Raw genomic sequence first — 19,372 nt, 5'->3', positions numbered from 1 at the left:
GAAATTAAGCTGTTGGCCAGTTTACATCTTATTAGAGAGCCTCTCTTTTCCAATCTAACAGCAGGTGCTGGCTGAGTCTAATTACACACCGAGTTTATACAACACATGGTAGCATACTCGGGAGCTTCAGCTCTGAATGCACACATGGGTCAATGGCACTGGCACTCTCAGCCAGTGCCACGAGGCATTCTTGCTTTGTTCTATTGTAAAAATATTTACTGGAACTAATTTCCCAGTTTGGATTCATTAAAGACACAGAAGTCTGGGAACATGTATTCATTGTTCCCAAACAGCTTTAAAAGGACCTGGGGCTATACTGACTGCCACACAAACAGGCAGACTCACATGGGATCATCTTGTCTTTACCATTCTGCATTTTGAGCTTGGTTATAACAACAAAAAGTCCCTGTGGAATGCACAAGTAGAAACACCATAGGAGGTTCACATTTCCCACCTAGAAAAGTGTCTCAATTCAGTGCATTTTGAAATTCAGTCCCTGGACGTGTTTTCTGAGGCCTAAAATGAGATAGACATGATCTCAGGTTGGCACAGCATCTAGGCCCAGTGTTGCTTTTATTTCAGGGCAGGTGAGTGTCAAAATGCATTAAAGAGACTGATTACGGAAAAAACCAAACTTTTAGTTGAAACTGAAGATCTGCTCAGGCAGCCATCATGCTAAGGGCACGTGGAATAGGAAGGCAACCATTTAATCTTTTATTTTCCAAGTTGTCAAATGGAATGGAGACATTGAACCATGTTAGGGAGCAACAACCATACAAGCTGGCCCTCTATGGACATTACAGGCATGGGGAGAGGAGGGGAGCACAGTCATTTCATGAACCAATGTATTCAGAGGCAAAGGAAGACCCAGGGGAAGTGAGAGCCAGAGCTGGATCTGAAGAAAGAGAACAGCAGCAATGCAAGAAAGACAAAGGCAGCACCTGAGAGCTGTTTTGAAAACTCAGTCAAGTTCAGGGAGCATGAAAAGCTACAAGCCCTTGGGAATGAAACATGCAGAGATTTAAACAAATTTGTATAATAGCAGGATAGAGCAGCTTGCAGATGTTGCCAGTACAGTCACGGCAATGACAACTGCTACATGCAAAACTGACTAAAAGAGACACTGAATACCTCTTGCATTGAACTCAAACCTAAAACCATCTTCACAGGGGAACTGAATTTTCAACTGCATGAGCTCGAGCAAAGCATGAAACAAGAACCACCTGATTTTGGCACAGACTCCATAACCTTGCAGAGAGTTTAGTGACACTCCTGTAATTAATGTGGAAGCTAATGCTGGAGAAAAAACCTCTTTTATTCCGTGAAAGTTTTTAAGACTCCTACTGGGCTGAGCCAAAGGACTTTAAAGTTTTTAAAGGAACAAAACAAACAACTACTGAAAATTCAAGTTTGTATTTTTTATCTGAAAGAAGCAGAAAAGGGGATTAAAGTTGGAATTTGATCACCTCCAAGCTGAGTACCTCAGTGAGGATCTTGTTGCTATTTGACCCAGGCTAAGAACAGAAATTCAGTCCTGTGAATTTGAGAAACCCTTCCCCAGCAACAGAATAAAGGCACTAGAAACACCCTGGTTTCAAATAAACTCAATCTTATCACACTAATCTCTCATGTACAAATTCCCATGGGTATCTACTAACCAAAGTGTATTGGTCACCTTTAAAACACCTTTTAAAGCACTTATATAAATCACTGAAGTAAAAAAACGTGTCTCTGCAAATAAGTTGCTGAAACCTGCAGGAGTAAATGACTTAAAAATCCACAAAGGTATTAGAAATAGCAGAACTTTCGACTGTGTGTAAAAGCTAAGACCTATCCTTCAATAAATCCCAATATTCCAAAAATTTCACTGCTTTAGTTGCAAAAGCCTGCTTATATTGATACACTTGAAAAACCATTCCCCGAAAACCAATAAAAAGTACCGAAAGCAATTTTGAAGCATAAAAGACTGCTACTCACAATCAGACAACACACAGCTCTTCTTGTCTGATGTGAAACTCCATCAGGGACATGCTTAAGCAGTTAAATTTTCTCTTTAAAACTCGTGAGATGTGGCTAGCACAGGTCTTTCCCATGAGAACTTTTTCCTGTGTTTTATAAACAAAGATAAAGTTTGGATGATATTAAAACAGTGTCTCAAGATTTGGACAGTTCAGGCCTGGCCAGTCAGGCCTAGGGGGAGGTTTCTGACTGACCAATCTGGGTGACCTCTGAAAAGTCTATATAGGTTGGAATCAAAATAATAAAGCTCTCTTTTTTCTATGCCACGCTGAGAATCCGGGTCTTCTCTGCTAGCGGCCCAACAGCGACATCGAGATGTTATGGTCAGTGGATGGAGCTCAAGAATGAGCAGAAAGGAAAAGATGCACTTGTCACACATAGGAAAGTAAGTTACAGAGGCTTCTCTTCCTTAACTAAGCATTTTAAAAAACAAGAGGTATCACCACACCAGGAACATGGGGCTAACACAGAATCTGTCTCCTGTTGGCATGACATGAAAAAAAATTCATCTGAGGTGTGCTGGATATCCTTCCAACTGCATTCACGTGAGCCATTTAAGATATACTTTCCGATGGATTTTTTTTTTTTTTGGAGGCTTTTTGCTTGTTTTTTAAGTTCCATATTCACCACTGTCCAATAGCAGAAAGTCTTTCTGGTAAACAGTTTGGCAAACATCAGTACTGATGTCAAGCAAACCCTATTTAACTTCATCCAGTATACTGAGTTTCTATTGAAATTCCTGAGAAACATCTCCCATCCCCCATTTCTTGTGACACCTGCATTATTTAATTTGATTAAATTCTCCCTTTAAAGTTTACAATACATTTGCACAGACAAGGGTTCACCCTGCAGCACATGTCCATCCCAAAACTGTTTCTACTTTCCTTGACTGATAGCAAGCATTTTGCCTAGAAATGGAAAAATAAGAAATGATTATCAGTGGCTTAGACACTCCTTGCTGTTTTCGCATCAAGTCCCTGAATTGGCTTTGGGGATTTTGAAGCAAGGCCCACGAAGCCAAGCATACAAGGACTCAGTGCTTCACATCCTTCCTTCAGCAAGACTGAGGGGGCTGCTCTTAAAAATCAAAGCAAAATCTACTAAGAAGCTGTTGCACTTGCTATGCCCCTTGTCAGTACTTACACAAAAGTTGGTTCTTGTTACTTTCCAGAGACAAGGAGCAGAGCGTATATTCTGATCTCCCTCACTGAAAATGCTCTGGGCAGCAAGGAGAGATCACATTTCTTGTGATGCAGTTCTCAAGTGCATGTACAATTAGGTTTTTGCCCTCCACACAGAAGTGTTATCCACTCCCTTTTAAATTATAAAAAAACCTGATGCTCAATCTTTAATCACATTCAACACTAATACTGAAGGATCTTCCCTACTGACAGGCTAAGATACAAATTATGTAATTATCATAGTAATTTCTATTTACATTCATGAGAAGCTTTATTTTAATTTAAAAATGCAACAGAAATTTGTCAGGTTTCCTATTAATGCTATTAAATGGATTTATCTGTTGATGAAATTTTTACACAAATCACATTAAATGGGAAGCACTGAGCCTGGCAAGAGATGCAGAGAATAACAAAGAGGAGCTTCAACAGGAATGTTAACCAAAAGGGGAACGTCAAAGAGGGTGTACCCACCCCAACACACAACACTGGTAAACTGTTACCAACAGATGAAGAGAAGACTGAGGTACTCAACTTCTTGGCCTCAGTTATCAGGGGCAACCTCTCTTCCCTCATCTCTCCAGTGGAGGGACAGCAGGATGGGGACTGGGGGAACAAAGTCCCTTCCACAGTAAGTAGTGATCAGGCTCATGGCCACTGGGGAACCTGAATGTACATGTGTCTGTGGGACCTGATGAGAGGCATCCCAGGGTCCTGAGGGAATTGGTTGATGTAGTTGCCAAACCACTCTCCATGATACTTGAAATGCTGTGGCAGTCAAGTGAAGTCCCAGGTGACTGGAAAAAGGGAAACTTTGTACTCATCTTTAAAAAGGGTAGAAAGGAGGACCCTGGGAGCTACTGACCTGTCAGCCTCACCTCTGTGCCTGGGAAGATCAGGGAACAGATCCTCCTGGAAGCTGTGCTAAAGCACATGGAGGACAGGCAGGTGATTTGGGAAAGCCAGCACCACTTCACCAAGGGCAAGTCCCACCTGACCAACCCAGTGGCTTTCTACAGGGGAGTGACTCCAGCAGTGGCCAAGGGAAGGGCTACAGATGTCACTGATCTGATCTTCTGCAAAGCCTTAGACACAGTGTCCCACAACATCCTTCTCTCTAAATTGGAGAGAAATGGATTTGACGGGTGGACTGTTGGTGGGTAAGGAATTAGCTGGATCCAGAGCATAGTGGTCAAGGGCTAAGTTCCAATAGCATCAATGACAAGGGGTTGAAACTGGATGATCTTTAAAAACACCTTCCAACCCAGGTCATACTATGATTCGTTCAATGATTTTTCTACAAAGTGATCCTTCAAAATATATTGTTTGTACATCAGAGAACATCTTTCCCTTACAGACAAAACAGTGACCCATACTTATGACTGCAGCTGCCACTTAACTCACTTTCAGTCAATGACCAATTCAAATGCCACATTTAAGACTAGCACTTTTCCACTCCAATCTACTGTCCCATCCCAGGGCATAAGATACTGTGAGCCACTGAATACTGTTCAGCATTACTTAAGCTGAACAGTTAAGAGCTTATAAAGATCTTGAGGATAAAAACTGCATAGCAAAATGTTCAGGATAGGATATAAACCACAATCAGATCACTGTCAGCTTTCAGACATGCACCAAGTGCTTCCTGAAGGCTAATTCATAGCTCTACAAGATCTCTGTACTATACACACCTCAAATTCAAGTCCATAAACCAAGTTGAGTCACAGCAACATTAAAGAGGTGCCTAAACCTACACTGCTGGACTGGATGAGCTTGCCCATTCTCTATCATTTGCAAACGTATAATACCAGTGATGCTCCATCAATACAGGTCACCAAGCTTTGCTCCCACTTCTGCACTTCTTAACACTGTGAGAGTGAGACAGCAAAACTGCAGAAAGGAGACACTGCCTCAAATCTCTCTTCTGCTGCTCACAAAACCACAGAAAAAGCACCATGTCTCACTGAGCAGGGACTGACTTCCTCCTCCTGTCTTCAGTCAAGACCATGTCAATCCTGATGCAGCTGGAGAGGTTAACCATAGGAGAGAAGAACAGAAGAAATGAATTTTCATGGGCTGCATTTAAACAACAGCTGTACTGTGGAATGGGAAATGCTAAATTCTGATTTCTTTCAGCTGCCCACATTTCAAGCTTGGAGAGCTGACCTTCAGATCTGGCATAATACTAGTTTTCTAAAGCACGAAATAGAAAAAAGAATGAACAAAGCAGAATCCAGTACCACTTCCAAGTAGTAGAGATAAAGCAGATTTATCAGAAATCAGATTTTATTTCTTCACATGGCTTGCTCACTTATTTGTTAGGATTTTTTGTCTTGAGGAATTAACGAGATTATTGCTATCCATACACACATCTTCAGTAAACAGAAATGCCATCTTTGCCAGATCCTCAGAGATATTTCATTGGTATCAGAGCAAAAGATAAATGTTAATTTACTGATAAAACATTACAAGGGAAAGATTCTTGTGTTGGATGATAATAAAGAATCAATGACAATCCACTGACCTTGACTATAAGACTAACAGCTGTGCACTGCTTTTTCTTCTGTTGTTCTTCACCAGCTCTGTGTGCCTGTAGGCACAGGTTGGCAGAGGCAATTCCCCACACTCACACTGATAGTTAATGACTTTAAAATTTAATAGTCTTGACAACAAGGAGATGTACACACACTGACTAAAGCATATGCAGTAGCTATCTCTATTACTAGCAGTAAGTGAGCCTGTTTCAGGAATTCCAAAGCATTTACTGATGGCTTAGACAAAAAATGTTCCTCTTTCTTTTTATTCCCATTATACACAGTCTCTTGGGGAATAAAGTCTGACAGATCATATAATATTTTTCTGAAATTTGGTTCCATTCACATCACTCTCACTTTCAAAAACACAAAAATCACAGCACAATGTCTAGTATGGACTAAATAGATGCCAAGCCCAAATGTTAAGCAGACTGGTGCTCAGGACACATGCTGAATTTGCAGAAATAAGACTATGAACACAAGGTCACTGGCTTGTCTTGTCCTCTCCTGCTACAGTTCTTCCACCTTTTATAAATACATATATATATATACACAAGGTGTGCAATTAGAATATTCCTCAATATGAGTAATCACTGCTTTCTGCCTCCTTCCAAAAACAACCAACTAGTAGCAAAATAAAAACCACAACCTGATTTGGAACAAAACGTCATTAACTTTCTTCCATTATATTACTGCCTAAAAGAATTACTGTACATCTGTAAATTGCACAGACTGTACAATCCAGTAGTAAACAAAGAGGTATTTATCCTAAACACAGATCCAATATAACAAAATATGCTTGCCATTTCCTAATACCCCTATGCACTGAAAATTCATTGTAACAGTGGAGTTCTTTGCTTTAGCTCACCACAGCAAGAACAACAGGGTTCCCAGAAGGTCATAGTGATTTTCTTGTCAAAGTTAATGCAGCAAACCCTTCACTGTAATGGGAAAAAAATAGTTCTGTATATGGCATTGAACCTGGGACATATTTCAGGCACTGACACTTGTGCAGTTTGCTTCGGGAACATTTCAAAAGCTACACCAAGGTGAGATATTGACTGATCCTAATTTGGACAAGCCCATTAATTTTCCAAACCCACTGGTATTAAGTTACACTTCTCTCAGCACTTTTCTCGCCCTACTTGGTATTTCTAGGTATCTTTATGAACTTACTTAAGACATAAGTGGAAAATTCAAATAAGCTTTTAGTTATTTCACAAGCTGCTACCTAACCCATCACAAACATCAGATCAGAATCACCACCTCCATTTCACAAAAAGGAAGCAGCCAAGTCAGTAGGATCTTTTAAAGCCATCCCACAGGTCAGCAGCAGATGCACAAGACAGTAATTTGGGCTCTGGGCTGTAGAAAGCTCCATGAAGCACAGCATTGTGCCACCTCTCAAAGGGCCATGAAGTCTTTGCATGTAACCATACTGGCAGATATCAAGTGCTAGGAAGCAGAGTTATATACTGGAAACCCAGGATCTGGTCCACAAATCTTTTATTTTGATGGTTGCTTTTTACACTCTTGATGAACAAAATATACATGGTGGAAGACACACTGTATTTCCCAGAAATTATAAACTATTTCATATTCAAAGCACTCATCCTAACATATCATTTGTAAATATGCAGTGTGTTATTTAATTAACCCATACTATCTGACATAATTTGAGGAGAAAACAGCTACCAAGGCTGTGAAATAGGTACTTAGAAATTAACTCATACTTTGGAAACAATTACCTCAAGACTGAACACTTTTCTTAACATATATGCGATATTGTAAGCTGTAAAACTTGGCCAAGATTCATGATCTGTTTCATACAAGAAGCTGGATTAGATGGGTTTTACATCTCTGAGAACTCCCTGTGAAATTCCATACAAAAGCTATACCATCAGAAATTTAGTAGCCATAAAAAATGTGTGATGATCACATTTTACTATCTGCACAGAAATAACTCACAGATGTCAAAGCTTTTTTCTAAAGTCACAAACATCTGGAAAATCATTAATACATGAGACTATCATATCCCTGTAGGTGCTAGCAGGAGATCCTTACCATCAAAGATGCTCAGGCCTGCCCTGACCAAAGAAGCAGCACTATTTAACTCTAGTCCTATGGCACTCTGGGGACAGGCAGCCCTAAAGTATGCTGGTAGAAAAGGTAAATAAATAGGAAAAGAGATGAGGTTAAGGAGCAGTAAACCACCACAAGAGAACCAGGCAGACAGACACCAGTCTGCTCCATATTACAGATGGCAATGTATTCAGGCTATGGTCTTACTTGGGATGACACGAAGAAGGAATACTATCCATAGTAAGCAGGAAAAAAAAAAAACAAAAAACCAAAAACCCAAACAGGCAGTATCTTTTCAAATACAGCTTATTCATCTGCCTCAGTCAAGCCCATCTGACTGATGACTTTTGCTACTTGAACTTCCTGTATATATATTCCTCTCTTTAAAATGCAGAAATGAGAAAACCTGACCTGGGAAAGGAAGTTTTAGAAATTAGTCTGATGGGGAAACCACACTAACTTCCAGGGCCTGACTCAGTGTAATCAAAATCCCAAATCCAACACTGAGTCAGTGAGATGAAGTTGGATGCTTTAGACACTAAACGATTCTACTCACATTAACTTAATTTCTTCTCCCTGACCTCCCATCCTATCTCCTCCTTCCACTTACCAAGGGCTTGGTTTCATCTTCATCTTTGAAATAGTAGAGCTGTTCCCCCTTGAGGACAAACCAGCGCGTGTGCCAGGTCTTGACGAAGCCCCCCTGCTTCCGCAGCCACCCACACTTGATGGCAACGTGCCGCCCTTGGCTCAGGGCTGGAGTCTCTGAAGAGCCATTGTGTTCTTCCATAGTGGGAATGGGCAACTCTCCTGTTGGGCAAATAAGAGGAAAAGGTAAAATAATTAGATTATTATCCAGGCAGTAACTCTCTCCTTTCAACACAGCTGGAAAAGAAACACACCTCGACTACAAAAGTGTGTTAGAAAAGCATTTACCATCTGCCTGCCTGTTCCCGTACCAGCACCCCATCAGCTGAGAGAATTACTACTCACCTATAAAGTACTAAAATAATAATGAGCTGCTAAAAAGCAGGCAAGAGGCAAAAGTTTTGTTCAAGTGCTGTGCAAGACGTTTTGACCAGCAGTGAAGAAGACATCAGCTGTTTCCTGAGGTGAGTTATGCTGGATTACAGGCAGTAATAAGGAATCAATTTACAGTACTTCCTCAGACTAAGGAAAGCAGCTGACTACTGGATGTCCCCATTTAAAACTCCTTGGCAGGCTTGGGAGTTTCAGCGAACGTTAAAAAAGCCTCTGCTTCACCAAAGCTTAATTTTACCCCACCAGACAAGACAGCTTTTGTTGTTGTTTTTGCTCATTTTACTTGAATCCATTTAACGGAATGGTGACAGTAAATGCAAGAATAGTAGCACATCCTCTCATGCAAGCAACCCCTGACAGAAGTGTGTGTCCAGACACTTGTTACAGACATTTGGCAAATCATGAAGAATTTTGGCCCATTTTAACTTCAGGCACAAGAACTGTGTCAAAACTAGAGCAGAACTGTGAAACTAAACTTGACAAAATTTCATATGACATTTTGGCCTTATTAGAACTATACCTTTTAACAATTTCTAGACAGTCATTACTACTGATGGATTTTGTACATGTAATCATTCAGTAAAATGTTTAATCTTCATGGTCAAAGGCTTTTCCTGATCCCCTGTTAAGTCTCAAGCTCAAAAATCTCAGGATTTTGAGTTGCAAGTTCTGATATTTCCAGTCGAAATACAAATCAACCCAAAACCTACGTGTGCCAAATAGTTTATACCTAAACAGAATAAAACGTGCCTATGACCACAAACACAGCAGTGTGCAAAATCAATGGTGAAATTTCACTGCCTGTAAGTGCTTAAAGAACAACATGTTTCTTTTCTTTCCAGACTACCACTGGCAATCTTCTTGCCTCATCAGGAGCTTGCATAGCTGTTAGGGGTACGGAGAAATGGCTTCATAGGTACTTTCTTGTTTAGAAACAAGTTTGGGAAAATAAATAAATATTCTTGACATTGCAGGCAGCAGACATACCTGACACTAAGACTATCTACATCCAAGCTTCATGTTCTGACTTTGGCAAAGTAGACCGGCGAGTCCAAGCCTGGCACTGCTCTGGTTCCCTACACAGCAACAATATCCTTACTGACCATAGTGCATGGGCATCAGCATTGCCAAGGCTGTACTCAGCTTCTAAGGCAGAAGCTGAGCAGAAATGCAGATAACACACCCATTTGTCAGATGAGACCATCCCTCTGACAATTAATAGACATACTTTGTCTGGATAGTGTTACATCACTATAAGATAAATCCCAATACAAGAAGCAAGGAGAAATCCATAGATTGCAGTCAGAAGCGGTTTTCAGCCCTCTTCTCCTCTGGCTCCTTTCTTCCTACTGCTCACACATCCTCCTTTGGAACAACTTCTTCAGCTGCCATCTCTGCTGTGTGTTTTCAGCTTTTTCTTTTAATACCCACACACAGCCTGTTGTCACATCCCTGCTTTGAGCTGGATCCTGTAATCTGATAGCTGTGATTACAACTCCTCACTGCCCTGTGACACTGAGGCTAACAGGTCTCAACACAAGCACAGAGGTTTCAGCAAAGTACAAATTGCAGGATCGAAACTTCAATCACTTGGTATTCTTCTCAGACAAAGGAAATCTTTTTTCTGTCTCTTTAGGGTTCACCTAGAACACTTGTACTGAGAGATTTACTTGAGCCAAGTGTCCCCACAAAACATACAAACGTGTCTGGCTCTCTGTAGAGCAGATAAAGATTTTTGTGCGTGTGCCTGTGGTTACAATTGGGAGAACAAGAATGAACCAGCTGAAAAATCCTCAGACCACACTGACCTCTCTCCAAAGGGAAATGCACCCAACTCGTAATTGGCATTTTTTTAATATGAGCAGGAATGTCTTGGAGGCTGCTGGTTTTTGGGTGGACCAAAGTAGATGCCAAAAAGCAGCCCTCCAACTCACACCCCTAGAAAGTGAATTAGCAAATATTTTAAGGAAAGCATTGTAAACAGCAAGTACAGTACTGCAGCTGAAAAAAGGAACAAAATCATTACCCATAGGCTACCCTGGGCTCCTTGATGCATTAACTGCTCAGCTGATCAATTTATCTCTGCTGCCTGGGCAAGCCTCAAGGCAGGGACAAAGGAGGAGTTTAAATACAGTAATTATGTGTATCACTGCAGTGCTAAGGACATTAGGTCCCTATTACACTTGGACCATAAACAAGAACCTAAATCCAAAGTAAAAATCGATTAGCTGCTTGGTTGAAAGACTATTTTTTATTTTGTTTCACAAAGTCACAGGCCAATGGTGCTGATACCAGTGTACAAAGCAAGTATACGGATTTTATCCAGCCAAGGAAAATGTTAATATGTCTCCATCTCTTTGTCTGGTAAAATTTCTATATAACTGTTTCTGCAATACTAAAATAAATGAGGTGTAGGAGAGATGACAGTTGTACTGCTCTCAAGTCCTTACAGGACAGTGTAAGATCTCCTTTGGAGAAGTTGTATATCCTTGGACATGTTCTGTACAAAAAACGTTGCATTATTTCATTCATTAGTGATTTAATTCTCTTCAGCAGTTAAAAATTCAGCCACTTAACTTGTTTGCATTTAGTCCTGAGATTAAATTTTTGTTGTTTTTCATGTATCCTTCCCTTTCAATATCTGCCTACTACAAACCAGACTTGGAATCAGAAATTCCAGCAGCTGGCTCACTTTCACTACTTGTTTTTACAGCTGTTTCAACACTAAGATCATAAAAATAAATTGCAGAAATATCAGGGTGCTGGCACTGATGCAGAGAACAGTGAGGTGCAAACAGTATGTAAACAACACATGACAAAGTGTGGAATTACATCAACATACTCCAAGTCCTCTTGGTCTCATAAGACGAGGCAGAAAGCCATGCATTTTCAAGCACTAAATGAGAATATTCCTCAAAATCATCTTCTCAACAGGAAACACAACTTGTACTTGTTGCCAGAGTCAACTCTACCAACTTGGCCAGCCTCCAGTTAGGTAATGACCAGAACTGAATAAATTCTATACCATATATTCATTTGGGGCTGCCTGTGGGCTCAGTCTCCTGGCCTCATCTGTACATCAGGAGAGCAAAGCAAACAAAATGAGAAATGCTCCCTGACACATTGGCTCTGCATCAACATCTCCTGGTCCACGGAGACCATCGCCATCCACCACCACTGGCCTCAATCCAACCCTTTTCTGCTCCCATAAACCATTTGCCTCTCTCACTGGTCTGTCTACAAGGCAAATAACTGCACTTACATTCTCCTTGCCAATGTGGAAGGTCTGTGCCGGTGGCAGGCACAGAAAGCAGGAAAGTGTTTCTCCTCAGCTACCACTCACTCAATACTTGAATTATGGAATTGGGCAGCTCCCCCAGCTCCCAGCATTTTGCCAGGAAATAGTCAGAGAAACTCATTAAAGCACACCAAATCCAGTTACAAGAATAGTCACAAGACTGCACGAAGACGATCTGTTTGGCAAGAAACCTCAGTGGTTTGCAGTCAATGTTTTTCTTCTCACTGAAATTTCTCATGGCCAAGATAGCACATTTCAAGCATGCAAAACATCAACAGAGTTCGCTTCCAGTAACTCTTCATCTTTGCCACTGCTGAAATGCTGTTCTTTGCAGCCCGATGTCAGCCCAGCACAGAATGGATAAATGTGAGAAGCCACCAGAGTGCCTGCCCCAGAACCATACCCCTTCAGCATGTCACAACATCTAATTCCCTTGCTCTCTGAAAAGGGCAGGCAAACACAGCACTGCACAGACATGACTTCTCCACATCAGACACATGGACAGATAGCCAGGAAAAGGCTGCAATTTAGCAGCAACAATTGGCCTGGTTATTGATAAATGTATCTGCCAAATACATACATGCAAAATTCATAGACGTCTTTGTGACACAATGGCACTGCGCAAAATTAGATTAATACTTCAACACTTACACCACTTCCCAAGTGATGTCTAATTCTGTGCTCCCTTCTACTTATTTAAGATGGGCTATACAGAGCATAAGTGCCTGAATTTATTATCAGTATCGTTCAGGTACAGACTTGCCGCCTCTGACCAGCAAGTTTCCTTTTGATTTAGTCTTGCTGAGTAGCAACTTCTTAAAACCATTTAGTATGTGAAAACACTGCCACCATTCATCTTGCTTGTAAGATGTCTCAAGGCACCTGAATCTCTGCTGCAACAGAGGCATGAGTTTGTAAGCAACTGCTGCAGGAAGAGAAAGACCTGCCTATTTCCCACCATGAGGATATTTCAAAGCAGTTGCTACTCATCTGTTGTATCAACAGGATATTGCACATTGAAGGAAAGAAGTGTCAAGGAGGTAAAAACATGCTTCATAAGAGAGCTAACCTTCTGTTTGTGTTTAGCAACCATTTTTACATTGCATGGAGCATGTCTTGGTTTCTATCACTGCAAGGACAGATTTTACAGCATACCAGTCCTGCTCTTTTCCAAAATCTGCAGCAGTGCACTTGCCAGTAGCTTTCCTCCACGAACTTTTAGAACAGACAGAATATTTTTATTCAAAAGGTTTTCTGAGACATCTGAGAAAACTCTTGTACTACCAGCAGTAATGTTCCTAGGCACAGATCATCTGGCTGTTCTGCATTCCTCACTCTCACTTTTGTCCTAATGGGGAAAGTGCAAATGTATTTTGCTTGAAAGAATTTTAATTCTGAGGCCTGAATAATTACTCCTTAGTCAATAAAAAACAGTGAGAAGTATTATCAGTCTGCTGAAGTCAGACTGCAGCAGGTGACATTCACTGCCTGGTGAAGCTAAGGGAAAGACCTCCATTATCTTTTCTGCACATTTTGGGAACTGTTTGAAAGCCAAGACCCAGTAATTTTGCCAGAAAATTGAGGCCTTGGTCAAATACAACTCTTTAGTACCTGATTTGCATTTTCATGTCAGAACCATCTGACAAATATTCCTAGACTAGCCAAACCTTTACAAGCCTACTGTTTCCTTTCAGGAATTCAAGCACAACTATAATTAGCCCAAATAAAACACGACTAGAGGATTTACAAAGAATATAAGACATTCAACTTCTTGTGAATTACAACAGGAATTAGTTAACAAATTCTGTCAGGCACTTCTCAAAACATCCACTTCTGCATGTGTATATTTGTTTTCTGTGATTGTGACTAGTGTTAGCATACATGTGCACAGTTTTGTAAAGAAAAAAATCAGCTGAAGTTCTGCTACTGCAGCATCACACTGTCAGATCGGCATTTGGAGTAATTTTCACAGCTTTAACTTTTGCTACCCTTGCCATTCAGTCCTATTCTGTTTAAATCCACACAGCAGCTTTTGAGCAAATCCCTTGTCCTCCCACCACTGCTGTGGCAGCAGGAGCCACAACGAAATTGCACAGCTAAGAGTATTCTGACACCCAGAAAAGACACTTCCTTCCCTCCATCAGTTCCTAATCATATTACCTTTTTCTGAGTGGAGATGGACTCCAGCTGTAGAAGACTTGTGTAACTAGCAGACATTTGCACACAATCTGTCTGGGTATCTTTTCTCAAGCACGGGATATACCATGTCTGATTTAGGAATCATTGCAAAATGTCACAGCACAGGAAAGGGCTCTGAAGAACTTAAGAGGCAACTTGCAAGGATAACACTGCCTCTGTCATGCTTTTGCATGTTACCTATCATGCATATATCCCCTCAGTTTGTTCCTCACATGGTAGCACACAGCTGCAAGACAAGGTTGCTGCTACCAAAGTGATTGGAAAAGTGAAGTTCTCCCTGTTCACTGCAGAGGGGTTGGATTAGGTGACCTTTGAAAAGTCCCTTCCAACACAAAATTATTCTATGATTAGAATGGAGTGGTCCTTCATCTTCCAGGTTTCTCCCCAGACTCCCATTTCAAGTGTCTTATTCTGCACAACTACCAATACTAGAGATAAACTGTATACAGCAGAAAATCATCTGTATCTGGAGAAGCTTAAAAAACCAACAGACAAGGTAATATAGAGCCTCTGATAGTCAAAAGGGTCAAGTGATGCAAGATGGACAAAGAAATGCAGAACAGTTGACAAGTCTCAGGAGCTGAAATACCAAGCAGTGAAAAGGTCAGGGAGCAAGACAAAGGCAGCATCTGGAACAGCTGAATGAAATCCCAATCCCAGATGTCTCTTCCAACCAAAGGGTAATGCTGCCTCTGAATATCTGACACTGGAAATACATAAACCCTGTTTACTGCTTCATACTTTACACAGAGAAAGTGATCGTAAGGACAGCTTAAATGTAACTTAATTCCTACATGTGAGTGGTGAATACTTCAGCACATACTGGCTTCACTTACAAAATAATTGAAAAAGAAATGTGCCCAAGCATGATCTCAACAGATGATCTCTCAAAGTATAAAAATAATCTCTAGCACTAACTCTTTGTTCTCAATGACTGGTGGCACAAGACATCTGAGTACAGATGTCAGCTGCCCTCTGACAGAGAATCACTTAGAATGAAACAAGGCTGAATGCTTTTTTAGGAAATCCAACACAAGAGGACTTTCCATGTTGTCCTTTTCACAGCAGTTCAGGCCTTGCACACATTGCTCGTAAAATTGACCAAGAGAATTAAAATGCTGCAAGTGGCATTCACTAAGTACACTGCCAAACAGCAAAAATAACATTCTAGTTTGTCTACGGCAGCAAAAGCCTCCTCCCCAATCTGCTGTAGTACTTGCAAATCAAAGGAGCCCCCAGGTTCTGGAGAAAGAGTTCACAGTTGCTGGAGAGTGGGAGGAAGAAAGATGCATATTTGCTGCCTGCACCACGCTTCAAACTCCTCTCTTGCTCAGAGCAAACGCAGTCCCAGCAAAGTCCCAACTTCAGCAAGAAGATTAACACAGCAAGTACTGCCTGGCAACATCTCTCTGGCTACTTGGATGTTCAGAGCAGGAGGAACCTTATCTCTGGGTGCCTCCATAGAAGCCTCAGGGGAAACAAAGGAAGGTTCAATCCACCTCAACACAGCCCACAATGACCTTTTAAGTCTTACATTAGTTCACATTTGACAAAGAGAAATCCACTGACTTATTTTGAACGTATTTGCTATGAACATTTCATGCAAAATTACTTCCTCTGCTTTGTTATGTACACTATGTTTATTCCTTTCAGTTCAAAGAAGTTCAAGTAACAGCAGCACTTGGTGATCTGCTGAGAGATTCCCCTGAAGCAAACCTCTCACACTTCCATGTGCTCCCCAGAAGGACCATGGCATCACAGATGTGTGTGTGGGAGCATCCTGCCCCAGCATATTACAGCCTGTGCCTGCACTGAAACCCAGAATTACCATGCCCATTTCCCACCTGTCCTGCATGCATCCAGAAGAATATGTGGATATTAAGCAGGTAGGTACATAATGTACACAGGTAGTGAGCACCCACCCAGCCTCAGAGAGTGTCTTGGCACTGCCCCAACTCAAACAAACATGGGCGAGTCAGAACCAAAGGCTCAAACTTGGCAACCTCAGAGGTGCATCTGCTTCCATTCCTATTAAACTTAGTACCAGAGCCAAGATTTGTGTCCTCTGTGCGTGCCAACCCCAGCAGGAGCTAAACTCTAAATAGATCTACTTTTAAGCAGGAATCAGTATAGTTTTAATGCTGTTCAGAAATGTTTTATGTAAATGGTAATTGCCTCTGTCACTTAAAAACATTAACCATACTGACATAAATTTCCATGCTAGAATACTGGAGACAATACAGTCAAATTTTTTAAAAGCAGATGTGTGTCTTTCCACTGAAAAAGCCAACTCTAAATAAGCACCATTACTTTGTAGTTGACATTTCCATCTTCTGCCCAGGAAAAGCATTAATTCATACTTAGAGAACTAACATTTCACTTTTTTAAAACCTAGTTTGCATCAGAAAAATAGAGTCCACAGTCCTTCCTATGTATTTCAGAACGCAGCAGTGAGTATGTCATGCCACTTAAATTGTTTTAGTAAATGAAAAATTAGCATGCATTAGTAAATGAAAAATAACACCATTGTGGCATTGCCTTTTCCAGTAAAGCTCCAAGCAAAGTGAATACTGTCCCTGAATTCCTAAATCAGCACCAACACCAACACTCTATTTAGTCTCTAAAATGAATTCATATGGGGGAATGGAATAAATTCATGTGGTCCTTAACCTTTAAAAGGTCAATCTGTGCATGGATGCTAACAGCTACCTTTCCAGCTTGTACTGAAGGATCCATTGAAGGCAAAGGCAACTCTGCTGTGGTGCATCCAGAGTCTTCAGACTCCACCACCATAACCCACAGCTAAAAGGTGAAAAACACCTTCTCTAAAAGCATTTTATATGCATGTGTGTCTCTCTCGTCACTACTCTGGCATGCTCTGTGAGCTAAAGGAGAAGCAGAACTAAAGTCAAGAACACTTCAGCAAGAAACTGGTTACCTTCAGTGACCTGAAAGCCAGCTAGAAACATGTAAGCATCTTTTTCTGACGTTGCTCCACCCAAAATGAAAAAGGGAAAACCAAGTAGAGTTATTCACCTAACAGCATTCAAAACCAGAAGACATGTACATGTTACTTACCTATATAAAACTTAAGCAAAACATTTGTTTGGTTTCTTTTTTTAAAAGAAAACACCAACCAGTAGCAGAAAACATTAGGCACTCTCCAGGTTTTAGGTAGGCTATAAAAAGTGACAGTGGCATTAACTAGGACTAACACTTCAGAGAAACAGATGCAAAAGCACAAGAAAATAATCCAAATATGGCAGGTTCTGGATCTGAAACCACTTTGAAACTGTGTTGAGCATGTCCATGTTTACAGAGCTCAATTCATTCAAGTTACCCAATTTAAGAGAGGCAAGGTATCCTGAGAATATAAATTTCTTCTCCTATGAATGACAGAGGTCATTAACAGCATAATATAGCATCAAGAACTATTGATGCTATGATAACCAGCAAAATCTACCTTTTCTTACTAACTCCCTTTACAGTAAGGATAGTTTGTGTTTTATGTAAGTCACTATCTGCAGAGGGGAACATCAGCATGCCCAAGGGAAAGGAAGTTATCTCCAGTCAGACAGCCTTACTATTTCACACTATTGTGGTCAAAATCGTGGAGAAGCTTTGCCACCCACATCCCAAAAATACCCCATTTCTCTCCATATGGCCGTCATGGCTCAGCACTGTTCCTTTCTTGATTTTTTGATCTTTATTTTCAGAAAGAAGAAAAGGACACCTTTTTTGCCTTGCTTGTAACCTTCAGGTTTATCTATAACCTGCACCAACACTATCATGCATTTCAAAAGCAACATGTTTTATCAGTGCAGGAAACCAAATGAAATTTAAATCAGTGTCTCTGAAACTCAAGCAGCTCCTTATTTGCCAAAGCACAGACTGTTAAAGGATTTCTTTTTGCAGAATACTGTGCGTTCTGTAAAGAATGAATTACATGAGTTGACTGCTAAAAGAATCAGCACCACACAGTTTATTCCATTTGCAAAGCCAGTTCAGTAGAACTGGGTAAAAGCTACAACTGTGACTTTTATTATTTTACAAGTATCGCTTCTGGACAATTTTTCCCAAGGAATCATACTTAGAGCTAACCTCTAGAACAGACACTGCAGAAAAGCCAATGTAGGGCAATTAAATTAATCCAGCGTCCTAGTAACTTCATACTTGACATCCTTTTCCTCTGTATCTGCAACCCCAACTACACCCTTACTTTTTCATCTGCTCTTGGTAAGAAAGATTAGAAAAGTAACTCTGCTCTTCTAAGTTGGAAGGTAAAATCTCTAGGTATCAACCCCACAGACAGCAATTTTTACAGAGTTGTCTGTTTTACGAGCCTGATCTATCATTCACCCAAATTTAGGAACCAAGTTTAATTAGAAAAGATGCAGACAGACTTAGATTTTTCCTCTTCTCTTCCAACAGACACAATAGTGCTCAAGACAATATTTTAACCTTTACAAATGGAAGAAGATAATTAACCTTTTAAAAAAACAGATCAGCCAGTGCAAATAGATGACATTGTAGCAACAGTTGGGTTTTCTAGAAAACAAAGAACTTCATACTTTGGGATTTTGCAGAACAGATGCTCTGATTATTGTCTTGTGACCTGACTTCTCTTCTTACATTAGCTCTGGCAAAGCTTTTCTAATTCCTTCACTTTTTTGTTTTCAATTAGTCTTAAAGCCTTTGTCTTTTAGAAGACATAATACTGCTGGTGCCGCTTCAGAATTGTTAAGAGCGAACAGCAAGACTCATCAAAAACATTTATTTGACCTTGCATTTCCTAACAAAACAGTCAAATGCCCTGGAAGTTTCAAACAAATAAAAAATAGCTTTATACATACAATTTTCAAGTTGACATGGAGAAAAACAATTCAGCACAGATAACAGATGTCAGACATTGTTTGTGGAAGGCATTCCGCTTCGCAGCAATAGGCTGGTAAAGGATTCTGGACAAAACACATACAAAACACACCAATGCCTACAAGCACCAACACATTTTGCCTCTTAGG

At 40.6% G+C, this 19,372-nt stretch overlaps 1 protein-coding gene across 3 annotated transcripts in view; it reads right to left on the bottom strand.

The window, feature by feature from the left end:
* Positions 1-19,372, bottom strand: part of ARHGAP24 (Rho GTPase activating protein 24) — a 246,748-nt gene that overhangs the window by 146,127 nt on the left and 81,249 nt on the right. For all 3 annotated transcript variants that reach the window (XM_085058128.1, XM_085058129.1, XM_085058127.1), the window contains exon 2: positions 8,424-8,623. In XM_085058128.1, the coding sequence (XP_084914254.1) occupies positions 8,424-8,603 (180 nt within the window). In that variant the 5' untranslated portion in view covers positions 8,604-8,623. The remainder of the gene's footprint in view (positions 1-8,423; positions 8,624-19,372) is intronic.

Source organism: Lichenostomus cassidix, chromosome 4 (genome assembly GCF_008360975.1).
Source record: "Lichenostomus cassidix isolate B80296 chromosome 4, HeHo_3.0, whole genome shotgun sequence".
NCBI lineage: Eukaryota > Metazoa > Chordata > Aves > Passeriformes > Meliphagidae > Lichenostomus > Lichenostomus cassidix.
This window is presented reverse-complemented; position numbering and strand designations above follow the sequence as displayed.